The sequence below is a fragment of the Mastomys coucha genome, unplaced genomic scaffold (assembly GCF_008632895.1).
Source record: "Mastomys coucha isolate ucsf_1 unplaced genomic scaffold, UCSF_Mcou_1 pScaffold4, whole genome shotgun sequence".
Taxonomy (NCBI): domain Eukaryota; kingdom Metazoa; phylum Chordata; class Mammalia; order Rodentia; family Muridae; genus Mastomys; species Mastomys coucha.
Window position 1 is genome coordinate 11,662,791 of NW_022196910.1, and position 14,656 is coordinate 11,677,446.

General features: G+C 42.6%; 2 protein-coding genes across 2 annotated transcripts in view; both read left to right on the plus strand.

Annotated features, from left to right (window-relative positions):
• The first annotated feature begins 5,838 nt into the window (after positions 1-5,838).
• On the plus strand, positions 5,839-6,502 carry LOC116075859. Its single transcript, XM_031349306.1, has one exon. The coding sequence runs from the start codon at positions 5,910-5,912 to the stop codon at positions 6,474-6,476; it is 567 nt and encodes a 188-aa protein (XP_031205166.1). The 5' UTR covers positions 5,839-5,909; the 3' UTR covers positions 6,477-6,502.
• Positions 6,503-6,512: 10 nt separating this feature from the next.
• The window catches only part of Cry1 (cryptochrome circadian regulator 1), a 61,696-nt gene continuing 53,552 nt past the window's right edge, over positions 6,513-14,656 (plus strand). Inside the window, exon 1 of the mRNA XM_031349304.1 lies at positions 6,513-6,698. Coding sequence (XP_031205164.1) covers positions 6,541-6,698 — 158 coding nt within the window. The 5' untranslated portion in view covers positions 6,513-6,540. The remainder of the gene's footprint in view (positions 6,699-14,656) is intronic.

Sequence of the window (14,656 nt, forward strand, 5' to 3'; positions counted from 1 at the left end):
TCCAGGAGCCTCATTCTGCTTTCATGTAATGCATGTTCGTTTGCCCTTCCATGCCCCCATGCCTCTTTTCCCATCTCATGATCCCCTTTATAATTTCATAACTATGCTGAAATCCACATCTTTAGAAAGACAGGTAGATAGATAGATAGACAGATAGATAGATAGATAGATAGATAGATAGATAGATAGATAGATAGAATTTTCTTTCTGAGTCTGAGTCATCTCCATTAATACAATAATTTCCATATCCATCCACTTTCCTGGACTTTCATAATTTTATTTTTACAGCTAAATAAAATAATATAAAATTGTATTTATACAATTACCCATCAGTGAACATCTAAGCCCATCTGTTCCTTGCCATTTGTGGATATCACAACTTGAGGGAAGGCTGTCCGTGCTGCTGTCTAATTTAGAGGTGATGCTGTCTGATCCCCAAGCTATAATCTCTCCAAGCTGGCATTTGCTGAGTATCAATGTCATCCTCTGCCTGCTAGTCACAAATCCTTGTGACCCTTTGTGTCATACCATTCCTTTGGTATAACTCTTTAAATAGTTGTGGTCTCTTTGTTTTTCTGCTTGTTTGATTGTTTTTTATTTTAGCTGACTTTCACACCACTGAGGAATAGTAGACATGGAGGAAGATCTGATGATAAAGCACTTGCCTGGCAAGCCTGAGACCCTTGGACTTCAGCACCCCATAACCCCGGCATGGCAGCGCACACCTGTAATCTCAGAACTCCAGAGGTGAAGGTAGGAGAAGCAGAAATTTAAAGTCATCATCCATTACATAGAGAGTTGGCATAGCCTGGGCTACTTGAGATTTCTGTCTCAAAAACAAAATGGGGGCTAGTGAGATGGCCCAGAAATTAAGAGCATTTGCTAAAGACCCAGGTTTGATTCCCAGAACCCACATGACAAACTCACAAACATCTGTAACTCCAGTTCCAAGGGATCCAAAGTTTGCTTCTCATCTCCTGGGACACCAGACATGCAAGTGGTGCACATACGTGCAGGCAAAATACCCAAACATATAGAACTTAAAAGCAAAAAGCAATAAAAATGAAAACTTTGGCTGTTCTCTTAGCAGCTGGGAGCTTGGCTGGGCTTCCCAGGCTTTCTCTGTTCTATCCTGGCATTTCACATACAGATATTTTGTTCTCCAATGGCACCTCTTCCATGAAACTTGGCCTCCTGATTTCAGATAGAAATTGGCATAAGTTCTTTCTATCCTTAGATTACCCCACATTTATCTAGGTAATCTGGAGCTGATCCTAGGTGTTTAAAAAAGTGTGTAAGATATTACTTTCTTATTCCAGATAAGATTTAATCTTATTTTCCTTGTACTTATATCAATGCCCAGCATGGAGAGTGTTACATAGTGTTGGGGCAAGAGTGGGAAGCAGGAAAGCATTCCTGATTTCCACCTGGACCAGGGCCTGAGTTCAGAATAAGACTTTGGCCTCTGGCCAGGCGGTGGTGGCACATGCCTTTAATCCCAGCACTGGGAGGCAGAGGCAGGAAGATTTCTGAGTTCAAGGCCAGACTGGTCTAGAGAGTGAGTTCCAGGACAGCCAAGGCAGAAACCCTGTCTCAAACAAAACAAAACAAAACAAAACAAAACAAAACAACAACAACAAAAAACTTTGTCCTCTAGTTCTGCTGCCCCAAGATCAGAGCAGATCATAAAAAATGCTAATGGTCTGGACTCATATCCAGTGACCTGCAAGCAGATCATCATAGAACAACAGTAAAACGTCTGTGGGGCAGGAAAAAAACCATTGGATTTCACAAGGTCACATTGCTACATTTGTAAGTATTTGCACTTTCTAAATGCACTCCGTCAGCAAGAAGGTAAGAACTAGGGAGAAGACTGTTCACATCCTTATAAACTGGGTCAGCTCTGGCTGACATCAGTGTATGGCCAGGAGACCAAAATGATGACTTGCCAAATCAAATGAGGAAATGTTTCATAAAAGGAGTTGTGAGTTTATCTCAGCAATTGACTGAAATAAATAGAACTACAACAGACCCCACAAAAACACAAAGAAAACAAACCACCCCAAACCTGTGTGTGAGTACCAAGGACACATTTGGAAGCCTGATGCCAAGGATCTTCCCATAGGGTAGGATTTATACCTGGCTAGACAAGGTGTGGCTACAGGCAATGGATGGTAAGGAAATTAGACAGAACTTCTCCACAGTCACCCCCTCTGAGGCTTGTAAGCAGAATACCATGGCTGGTAGTGACCACAGGGAATACTTTCCCAAAATGTAGTTCAGCTGAGGCTGGAGAACCAACTTTCAGGATGTCTGCAAGGCTCAGTGGGAAGCCACCCACCAGCCTGCTACTGAAACCTGTTTTTAAAACAATTGGGTTCATTATATGTCCATTCTCCAAGGAGAATGCTAACCCTGGTGTAGGGATCAGAAAAAGAAAAAGAAAAAGAAACAGCAGCAACAAGAACAACAGCCAGAGCGCAAAAGCATACCAGAACTCAGAAGAGACGCTCCACCAGTCTCAAGTTTCCATCATTGCCTTCCCCTGGCAATGTGTAAGAAGATGCTACAGGCAAAGGAGACATCTTTACCAGCATTTGCTCCTTCAACAAGAGGCAATGAAAGGTGAATGTGGAGTAAGATGTAATAATTAATAACTGACGTGTCAATTAAGTACGGTCTTAAACGTGACCAGTGAGTGTTAGCATAGTCTCTAGAAAAATGTACTGTAGGACTGGAGAGATAGCTCAGCATCTCATCTCACCACACGGAAGACCGAGCTTCTAACACATGGACCCTCAGAGTACAAACCACACCCAAATCATAGCAATCCTGCAGTAGTTAATGGCAAGAGACCGAGGCAGTCTCTTCCTCTTGGTCCTATATTCTTTCTACTATTTTCATATTAGACCCAACAAGAATTTCACCAGTAGTTCTTGGCATTGTGTGTGTATGTGAGAGACAGGGCCTTAGCTGCTCCTGAATTCACAGTGATCTTCCTATCTCAGGTGCATGAGACACCAGGGCCAGCTCATGGCAATGGTTGCACATACAGTTCACTCTAAAAGAATGAGGGGTGGTGATGAGTTGTATGTCAAGAGAAATGCTTTAAATTCAGAAAAAATTTGGGTTTTTCATCTAGCTTTATTATTTATGTCCTGGAGTTTTAGTTTCTTATCAATATGAGTTAACTTACCCTACGAGATTTAACTGTACCCTAGTAGTGTTATAAAGATTATATCTAATGTGTCTTGCTACTAATCCACAGATACAAGGGTGCTCCTGCAGCCACCATGAGGATCTAAGGAAGAGTCTGTTCCAGGTTTCTGCTGATTTCTGCTAGTCCCTTGCTTTGTGGCCAGCCATAACTTCAATCTTCATATGGCATTCTCCCTAGGCACATGTCTTTTTTCAAGTCCAAACTTACCTTTTATTTGAGGATACTTGTCACATTGGATTAGGGAACAGCGTAAAATTACCTCATCTTAAACTGATTATCTTTAAAGACCTTGTTTCCAAATGTGACCTTTTTCACAAGTAAAGGGGTCTTGTAAAAATATGAAGGTGACACAATACAACCTGTAACTATCACTGTTCCTTTCTTCCTTTTAACTTTGCCAGACACAAGGGTGCCCTGCAACTCTTCATTCATTCAATCCTTCATCTACTCAATGAACATTCAATTACACATGTCAAGCTCTGTACTGGCTATTGGTGGCATACAAAAATAAGACCTTGTCCTTGAGAAGTTTCACTTTGGAGGGACACAGAGACCCTCCATATGAAGGGTTGAATGTCATGTCAGCAGGAACAGACTCTTCCTTAGTGCTCTAAGAGACAACATGACTCTCCCGATGCCTGTTTGAACTTCTGGCCTTGAGAACTGACACAATAACCTGTTGCTTTGACCTGCCCAATATTCAGTACTTTATTATGGCAGCTCTAACAAATGGCAGAAGGAAACTAACTTCAATAATTTAGGGAACTAGTGATATATAGTGATTTATATAGTGATCAAGTATTGGTTTTTTTGAAGCAATATAGTTAGGTATTATAATAAAACAGTTTTTATTGGTCTTTGTCACATGTGATGCATCAAACGTGCTTGGAAGGCTCTGTAAGGCGCTATATTTGTACTAGAGGTAAAGAATATTTTCACAAATTACGGAGCATTTTATTTAGATCTGAAGCGGTATGAGAAGATATACTTTACGTAGTTCGAAGGTTATTGTAGTAAGCTGTAGAACCCAAAGAGCATTCCTCTATCGGAGAAAATATAGCACATATAAAGAATAAGAAACAAATCATAAACTCCCACGAGGGCTGGGTTTTGTTGTTAGTGTTGTCTGTTATCGCTTTTTGAACACACCTGCTTCATTCAATAAGTAATTGCTATGCTGACCCTAGTTGCACAGGCTTATGACACCAGGTATTCCTGAAGCTGAGGCAACGTTTCCAAAGCTCACTTTGAGGCTTTCCTGAGCTGCAAAGTGAGATAAGGCTAGCCTAGATACTTAATGATATCCTGTCTCCAAAAAGAAAGGAAGAAAGAAAGAGAAAAAGAAGGAAAGAAAGAAAGAAAGAAAGAAAGAAAGAAAGAAAGAAAGAATCCTGGATGAATGAATATACACACATAGGTGATGCTAGGACTCAGGGAAGAGGACAGGAGAATCAAGAGCCATCTTCAGTTACACAGCAGGTTCAAGGTAAGCCAGGCCTACATGAGACCCTGTCTCAACAAAAAGGGCATTGTATGTCTAAGGCATGGCCTAAGGTTATTGCTAGAAAGTCTGGGAAAGGTGCACATGTGGCCCTGTGTTCTCGTTAGATTTCAATTGCTTTGATAAAACACCATGAGCAAAAGTAACTTGGCCTGGAAGGAAGGGGTCTGTTGCTGTTCACAGTTAATAGTCCGTCATGGAGATAAGTCAGGGCAGAAGTTCAAAGCAGAAACCTGGAGACAGAGCTGAAGCAGAGGCCATGGAGCAAAGCCATTTTGGTTCCCTGTGGCTTCCTCAGCCTGCTTTCTTACACAACCCGCCTAGGGCTACCTGCCTCAAGGTGGCACCACCCCTGGCCGGGTCCTCCCACATCACTCACTAATCAAGAAAGTGCCCAAACTTCCCTACAAGCAACCCGATGGAGATCTTTACTCAGTTAAGGTTCCTCTTCCCTATTAACTTCAGTTGAAACAAAAAAATCCATAACAAAAAACAAAAAAATCCCAAAACCTAATCAAGACACCTTCTAAACTACACTTCGTGTAATAGATTAGGGTTGATAAATTGACGATGTATCAACAGTATTATGAAATGCTGGGAAGTGCTGAATCTCTGGTATCGGACCTGTTTTCTCCAGAGCTTGGGCAAAGGCGCCCGCCCCAAACAGTAAAAAGGCTAACGGGGTAGTTTCTGCTCCTTCCAGAGCAGGGGGGACTCCGATTAACACCGGATTGAAGCTGGCGGTGACTCTTGACTGTGCCTCTCACCCAGCTCCTCTCACCCACAGGAGGAGCCCTGGGCGCGCTCCCGTGTCCTGGCTCCTTCTCTTACACCGCGAGAGCGCCCCGCCCGCGAGCCGTGCCCAGCAGAGCGCGCGCCCGCGAGCTCCCCGCAGCCCCGTGCTCATCCGGGTCCCCGAGAGCCTCAGCCAATGGAGGCGGCTCCCGGCCCCGGAGCAGAACTACGCCTCCTCCCCCTCCTCGCGGCCTGCGGCCCCCGCGAGCGGCCTGAGGCTGAGGAGACCCGCGGGAGGCTGCGAGCCCGGATCCCACGCGAGAATTCGGGTCACGAGCGCCCAGCGATCGCGACCGGTCCCGAAGCGTCGGGCGCTGCGGCGCACGCCGAGGTCCGAGCCAGCGTAGTAAACACACTTCAGAAACGTGAGGTGCCGGTGGTCACGTGGGGCGCATGCCGCCCAATGAGAGGCCGGGGGCGGGGCGGAGGCCGCTGACGCGGCGGAGTCACCCGGGCAGCCTCGGGACCGGTGACCGGCCGGCGAGCGTCCCGCGGCCTGGAGCTCTAGCCCGCGAGATCCGAGCTCGCTGCCCACTCTGGGGCGCACAGGCCGCGTCGCGCGGAGGCCGCGTGAGCTCGTGTCCGTCCGTGGAGGCCGCCTTGGGCGCGCCACGGTCTCCTGGCGGGCCGCCTCGGTTGGGCGAGGTTTCCGTGACGTGCCTCCCGGGGCTGCTGCGACCAGCTCGGGCCGTCGTGGTGGCTCGGGCCCCGCGCGCTCGCTTGCACTCCGGGGGTCTCAGGCCCTGGAAGGTATGCGTGTCCTCCGGACGCCGGGCGCGGGCTCCTGAAGGACGTCGCGCGTGGATCCCGGCGCCTCGGCAGCCTCCATTCATCTGCCAGCTGCGCGCTCGCCGCCTCCGCGCCCCGCCTCGGCGTCGCCTCCTCCCGTCCCCTCTCTGCAGCCCTTTCCCGACTCCTCGGGTGAGGAGGTTCTCCTGGAAGCGCAGGTGTCGGTTATGAGCCGGGCTTCCCTCCCTTGAAGCTCTCGGTAGAGGAAGTCGGGGTGACCCGCCGCGCCCCGAGCATGGGGGTGAACGCCGTGCATTGGTTCCGAAAGGGACTCAGGCTCCACGACAACCCCGCCCTGAAGGAGTGCATTCAGGGCGCCGACACCATCCGCTGCGTCTACATCCTCGACCCCTGGTTCGCCGGCTCTTCCAATGTGGGCATCAACAGGTGGCGGTGAGTCCGAAGCGCTTTGGGAAATCGATCGCGGTGGACACTAATCGGGTGTCGCTGCGTTAGTGTCAGATCTGAGATTTGGTTTTAGTCCAGGGACCGAATTGCCTACATCGTTAAGGAATGGCAGATATGGTCAATATTAAATAGTACAGACTTAGTAGTAGAGAGTACCGACGACCCTTAAAACACCGCTTAGTTATTTACCTGTGTTGATGGGAACTCCTTCCCTGATTTGTGAGAAATAACTAGGAGAATTAAACACTCCCAGATCTTAATTGCCTTGATATCTTAGGCCTCCGAAAGGGTTGTAATCTTTAATGTTGACGTGTGTGTCTAGGTAACTCATAGTATGGAGAAAAACCATTCATTTATTATAGCGGGCTCCGGATCCAGCTTTCTTCCCCCTTGAGGTTAGAAGAGGAAAAGCAAGGGAAAGAATTACCTGATTTCTCTTTGCTCAACTCTCTCTCTCAACTCCTCCTTGTGGTTGACAAGATAAAGCACAGTTTTTCTTTCGAGGCAAAGTATAATCCTTCTAGGGAATCGCCACTGGGCGAAATCCTCCGGACATTTTATGAGCTGTACATGGAAAAACAGAATAGATGATTGTGCGGTGGAATGAAACGAAAGCCTTAGTTCAGCAGATATAATGATAGCTTATGTGCCAGCCATATCTTTGGATATGAGGGATAGAGTTGTGAACGAGAAGTCTGTCCTCTTCAGGCTTATGTCCAAGAAAAAAATATGTTTGTAGTCCTTTTGGAGATGAGAAGTGCTGCAAAGAAAAGATGAGGTAAACAGGGACAGGGATGGGGGACACAATTTAAAACAATGTTAGTTAGCTGGGGATATAGCTCACTGGAGGAGTTACAGCAGCAAGGATGTGTGAGTGAGATTCAGTGCTAGGGACCATGGGGAAGATGTTGATTGATATGAAAATAATGGAGAAAGTGATGGCAGATTGGAAGACTTGATGGGATGCAGCTATCCAAGGGAAGAACATTCCAGGAAAGGGTCCTGAGGTGAGGATGTGCTTGATTTTTGGAAGGAACAGCCAGCCAGGATGACTGGAGCAAAACCACTAGGGGAAAGTACTAGGTGAAGTCAGAGTTGTAACGGGGCCAGATTATAAAGCTTTATGCGCTGTTACTAAGGTCTGTGATTTTACTCGAGGAAAGTGGAAATGATTACAGGATTATTAGCAGAGAAATGATGCCATCTAACTTAAGTTAGAAAAAAGGTTCTTTGGTTGGGTTTCTGAGAACATGATGGATCAAGCATTGAAGCTGGACAAGAAGTGGGGAAACCACTTAGGAGACGTTCATTTCCAGGTGCAAGCTTGGAGAATGGCTTGTGTGGATGTGCTGGCAAGTTGGTTGTGGGATTGAGCAAAACAAAGAAAGCTGTATTACCACAGTCAAAAGGTGAAGACAGACCACATGCCTGCCCATCACCTGATTAAATGGATTTCGGGATGTGTATATCCATGCACCAGTTACTTGGCCATGGAGAAATGAGATATTGATAAATGCCATAAAATGTGTAGCTGAACCATGAGAGCATGCTAGCTGAAAGAAGCTAGTCATAAAACTTCATTCTTATGATTGTGCTTATATGAACTATCCACAATGGGCAAGTACACAGGGACAGAGAGCAAGTTAGTGGTGACTTAGTCCTGGGGAAACTGGGGAGTTGAGAGGGTATCTCTGTGGACTCAGAGGTGATTAAAACTTCCTGGAAAGTTTTTGTCAGAACACCTCCATGAATAGCTATTAAACTCTGAGCTTTAAGAAGTCCACTTATCTCTTTGAGACTCAGCCCAGATGTCACTTTTCTATGGTAACTTCATTATCTGGTCTAGGATGATAGAGACTTCTGAACTCTTCCACCATTTGCTTGTCATTGCTTCCTATACCTTCTTAGGCTGTACAGCTTGTGTAAATGAATATTTGATGTCATTAGTTGGTTTGGGCTGCTGTAACAGAACACCTTAGATTGATTAACTTAGAAATAAAAGACATATTTCTCTCAGTACTAGAGGCAGAAAAGTTTGAGATGTAAGCACTGGTATATCTGATATCTAGTAAGGGCATTTTACTTTAAAGATACATGCTCTATACGTTGTTTGATTGTGAGGGAAATGAAAAGACTCTCACAGGTCTGATCATGAGAATAATCACACTAGTGCGGGTACAGTTCTCCTAATTTGATTGTCCCATGATAACAACACACTGGAGATTAGGTTTTATCATAAGAATTTTGGCAGTGAAAATGCAACATTCAAACCACAGCAGGTGGTATATGTATTCATTCCTCTCTTCCATTTGGCAGATTGTACCTTCCTGAAAAGAAGCTACAATTTTTATTAAATCAGAAATTGATTCTCTGCTCTTTCTGTTTGTGGAAGGTTCTATTCCTAGGAATTTGCAACAGTCTCCACCATTGAGGAATTTCCATTCTTGTAGAAGACTGTGTGTGTGTGTGTGTGTGTGTGTGTGTGTGTGTGTTGTGTAATTGAGAGAAAAAGCAGAGCATGAAAACACAGACCTAAAGGAAATGAAACAAGCAAACTGTAGGATATGGGGAGGGAGTCCACATTCTTTATCACATAGTAACTACATAGCATAGTTGCCTGGCAAATGTCAGTTTAATTTTCCTTACAGATCTAGAGTTTAAGAATGAGGTACTTACTTATTTCAAACTTAGATCTGATGATGTATACATGAAAGTTATAACTGAGAAACCTTGTTAGCTAGGTGTGGTGGTATGTGCCTGTAATCCTAGCACTTGGGGGATAAGAGAATCAGAAAATCAAGGTCACCCTCAGCTATGTAGTGATTTTGAAGTCAGCCTGGACTATATTAAAGACTATCTCAGAAAATAAAATTTTAAAAAAATTTCAATGAATGCATTACTTTTGTCATTTAAACTATATCTACACAGTTGAAGCCATCACATATAAGACCTCTTAATATACCAATGTACTAAGTAGTTAGTACTAATCTACTAATATTCTAAGAACTAAATTTACAAATGTGCCTGCATACTTACCCTTTTTTCCTTCTAGTATATGATTTCAGTAAGAAACATGTAGATTGTCTTTATTAGTTTGATTATTTAACTTTATATCCATATATTTTCAAATGTCTCTAATCTACAACTTCTGTTCTTACATGTGTTACTGAAAAACATAGCACATTTAAACTTTTAATTACTACAGTTGTTAGTTCTGTTCTCATTTTCCTAATAGGCAATTGGATTTTTCCCCTTTTTGGGTCTATTTGCTGTTTTTCTATTTTGCTAGTCATTACTCAACATGATGATACACATCTGTAATCCCAGGACATGGGAAGCTAAGGCAGGAGGATTGTTGAAAGTTAAGAGGGCAACCTGTACTCCACTGCAGGGTGCTGCAGAAAGAAAGGAAGAAGGGAAAGAAGGAAAAGGAAAGGAAAGAAAGAAAAGCAAGAAGAGAAGGAGGAAGGGAGAAAGGGTAGACAACCTCCCATAAAAATAATAAATAATGGTACTATTAAAAAGAGTACCTTTACAAAAAGCATGAGGTCCAGGATCCACATAGTTTCATAGTTAGGTTTGTTGAGTGACTTTTCCCAGAGAGATGTAAAGTAACATCTACTGACATCTCAGGAAGGGCAATGACAAAGCAAGGAAAGGATTCCATCCAGATCCTGCCTGTTTGAGCATGGTCAAATCAGACAGCTGTGTCAGCAGGAAGTCCCACCCCAATCACTCATTTGGTTTTTTTCTTTCTATCCTCAGAAAGAGGATGGCTCTGGTGAGTGTCTCATGAGGCTTGTGACCCCTACTCTTTCTCCAGGAGGAATGGTAATAGCCAGATCTTGTGAGGTCTTGTGAGGGCCTCAATCTGATTTGCTCTAAAACAGGGATATTGCCAGGCCTAACCCAGAGGAAACAGCAACACTTACAGGGTTCTGAGAACAGATAAGTCAGTGCTGTACAAATGGTTCCTAAGCACAGTAAGAATAAAAGGAAACCACATTGAGCTTTGTTAAATAGAACACAGCAATACTTTTGAAATATACCTTATTTCTCATCTCAAGAATGCAAGGATAATTCAGTACTGGAAGTACACTCATAAAAGTCATTGATAATTAAGTAGATCAAAGAAAAAAATCATTTCCAGAGATGTTGAAAACACTTAATAAAATCCATTATTCCTTCTTCATAAAAACTAGTTCTAAATCAGAAACAGAAGGATACTTAGTGATATGAAAAAGCTACTCAAATCTCTTGCTTGATGGGTAGGTAACGTTAGAAGCTGTCAAGTCTGGAGCAGGATAAAAGCTCTGGCCAGCATCATATGCCAGAGGCACTATGTAGTATAAGAAGCATAGAGATTAAGGAAGAAGGAGGGTTACTGCTATTTTTAGATGAGGTGACTATTTATATGGAGGTCATAACAATTCAGGGGTGCAGCTGGATACAGTATTTCTTAATCTAAGTTACAGAAAATTGGGGTGATGTATAGTTCAACAGTATCTGATTTATAAGGTTTCCTTTTCTTTGTTCTCCTTTAGGTTTGGGGATCATCTCTGAAGAGGGGGTGGAAAGGTTGTCAGAGCCAGAGGTAGTGGCTATCTGCAGCAAAGCAGAATTTGCTGGACACAACAGTACCTTACCCCATGGATAAGTTGAGTTCATATGCAGAGACAATAATGTGCTGTATTCTTTGCCCAGGCTCTGTTCTCTAATAGTGTAGAGTGACGATGAGATAGAAGGACTTCATCAGTTGTGAATATTCTTTTTTTTTTTTCATTTTTTTTTTTTTTTTTGGATTTTCGAGACAGGGTTTCTCTGTGTAGCCCTGGCTGTCCTGGAACTCACTCTGTAGACCAGGCTGGCCTCGGTGAATATTCTTTAGTGGTTCAGCAGAGTACAACTTAGTCTTTCCTGTAAGAAGAGTTTGAAGGTCCCCCAAAGCCTTGCTACCTACTTCTGCCTATCATCCTCTTTTCTTTCCTCTATTTGTCCAACACTTCCAGAATTCCCTCCATTAATCTCAGCTCTGCTGTCTTTCTGTTAGAGCTTTCTCGTGGTCACAGGAGTGTCTAGGGGAAGCTCATTTCTTGCAAATGTAATATGTAAACTCAAAAGTAATACATTTAAACAAAAAAAATTCTGTTGAAGTGCAGAACCTCTTTCTAATGTATATCCTTGAAAACAAAAATTAAAAAATGGTAAATTCAACAATGTAATCATATAAAGTTGTACATGCCAATATCAACATGGCAAAGAAACCTTAGTGACAGGCTAAGTGGTGACAGTATTTGTAGTAAAGTGTGATCTCTGCAGCATACAGAGGCCTCTGTACATCAGGGAATTCTAAGTCAGGCCATCTCACCCCTTTTGTCCATGTAGGTATAGTGTAGGCCACGCCAGCAGTTGCTTTGGTTTGAATGTATTCCATAGTGTTCATATGTCGGATTGACACATAATCCTCAGTGTGGCAATGTTGAGAGGTGGCCATTTAAAGGTGACTAGATCAGAAGAAACGGGATTCCTTTCTTGTATTCCTTCATCACTTCTTACATTTCCACCTTCTCCCATGGGATGAAAGGAGATACTGGACAGATTCTGGTTCCTGGGTCTTAGACTTTCTGGACTGTGAGCAAAATTTCTATAAATTATGAATTTCCCAGTCTTAGGTAATTCTTTTATAATTGCACAAAATGCCCAAAGATAGTAACTTTTTCTTAAAGACTTACACAGTGAATATTTTAGGCTTTGTAAACCAAGAGTATTTCACTTCTGTGAATATTTTATGCAACCCTTTACAGATATAAAAACTGGCTTTCAGGCCATAAAAAAGTAACAGTGGATTATATGTATTTATCCTATGGACTATGGCCTTCTGTAGCTTATTCCTTATTTGAGTGCTTTTGACTTTGAATAGTGTTTGTTTTTATTTATCTGATTTACATTTGCTTTGCTTTTTATCTTAAATGCTACTTCTTCTTCCTAATTTTCTCTTTTGGGGGGAAGAGGGATGTCAGGATGCTATCCATATGCTGTATGGCTGAACTACATCCCCAGCCTTCATTTTAATTTTCTGAGATAGTGTCTCAGAGTTGCTAAGACTTCCCTTCAACTTTGAATCCTACTGCCTCAGGCTTCCAAGTAACTGCAATTTCAGGCCTGTGCTACCAGGTTCAGCTTGAATGACTCTTCTATAGCTTTTAGTTTTTAACCTTTGATAGCAAAATATGATCCCTTCACATTTATTGTTATTTTTGACTTTAGAATTTTATGTTTGCCTTATTTCCTCCATATTTTTCTTTTTTCTTTATCTATTTTTATGTGAATTTTATTCTTTTTTGGCCTTTTTGGGAGATTGACAATTTTATATTTTTTTTTACTTTTGTTCTACTAGGGGTTACTTTAAATTCCTAACAATATATTTGGACTTAATTTTTTCTTCTTAACAATTAAGAATTAAGCAGTGTCTTTGACCTTACCATCAGTAATATGAACCCAGTAGTATAGTTTATTTTCCATCTGCTGTCTCCAAGTTTTTGGTCTGTATTTTATTTCTTGAGTATTTTCAGCAGTTACGTTAAACTTCTATGGCCACATCAGTCATAACTGTTTGGAATTAACTGAATTTTTCACTGTTTGATAACCACTATTTATATACCACTTTTTTATATTTTTGAGTCCCAGAAACTGCCTTAAATTATTTGTTTTCCTTTTCTCTGGATTTCTTTTTATTCTTTGCACATTGGGGGCTAATCATTTGTTTGTTTTGAGATACGGCCTCAATATATAGCTAAAGTGACATTGTGGTAGCCCTCCTTCCCTAGACTGAGTCCTGGATTATAGATATACACTACCCACCACTCTGGCTATTCCTTGGATTTTTAAATAGTCTTAAGATTTAGATGATATCAGGGTCTTTAAAATAATGACTTGTTTTTTATGAAAATACTCTTTATAACAGAAACCAAGCAAATCAAAATAGTACAAAGAAGCTTTAAAAATCTATCAACTAACGGGCAGTGGTGGCGCACGCCTTTAATGCCAGCACTTGGGAGGCAGAGACAGGTGGATTTCTGAGTTTGAGACCAGCCTGGTCTACAGAATGAGTTCCAGGATAGCCAGGTTACACAGAGAAACCCTGTCTTTAAAAAAACAAAAAAACAAAAACAAAAAAAACCAACAAAATCTATCAACTAGAAAGTACATCTTAAATATCGTGAAAGTACTTCAGATATCTCTTTTTGTACATTTAAAGGTAGAAGTCTGAGAGGGAAATAGAGTTTGGATTGGAAAATATACATGGATTCATGTTATGTATGCCATTAAAAAAAGGATTTAATGGTGGCACATACCTGTAATCCCAGCTCCTGGGAGTTGGAGACAAGAAGAGTTCAAGGTCATCCTTATTATATAGGGAATTTGAGTCCAGCCTGAGCCACACGAGACTTTCAAAAAGCAGGAGTTGCAGAAATGGCTCAGGAGTTAAAGTACTTGTTGCACAGTCAGAGAGATCTGAGCTTAAATCTCCAGCTTCCCCAGTTGTGCATGGAAACAGCTGGATACTGAGAGACTATCTCCAGGTTCAGTGAGAAGACCTATATTAAAAAATAAAGTGCTAGCCGGTCTCTCTGGACTGGTGTCCTGAGCAGACCTTGCGCGCAAGCTCTGCAGCCAGTCCCTCAACACCCAGAGGAAGCTCCACTCCCAGGTGCTCTAACAAGCCCAGGATCACAGGATCCCAGAATCACAGGATCACAGAGACAGCCTGACTCTGAGGAGTTCTGACACAACCAGGATCACAGGAAGGACAGGCTCCAGTCAGATTTAGCAAGGGCAGGTAGCACTAGAGATAACCAGATTGGGGGAGGGGGAAACATAAGAAAATAAACAACATAAACCAAGGTTACTTAGCATCATCAGAACCCAGTTCTCCCACCATA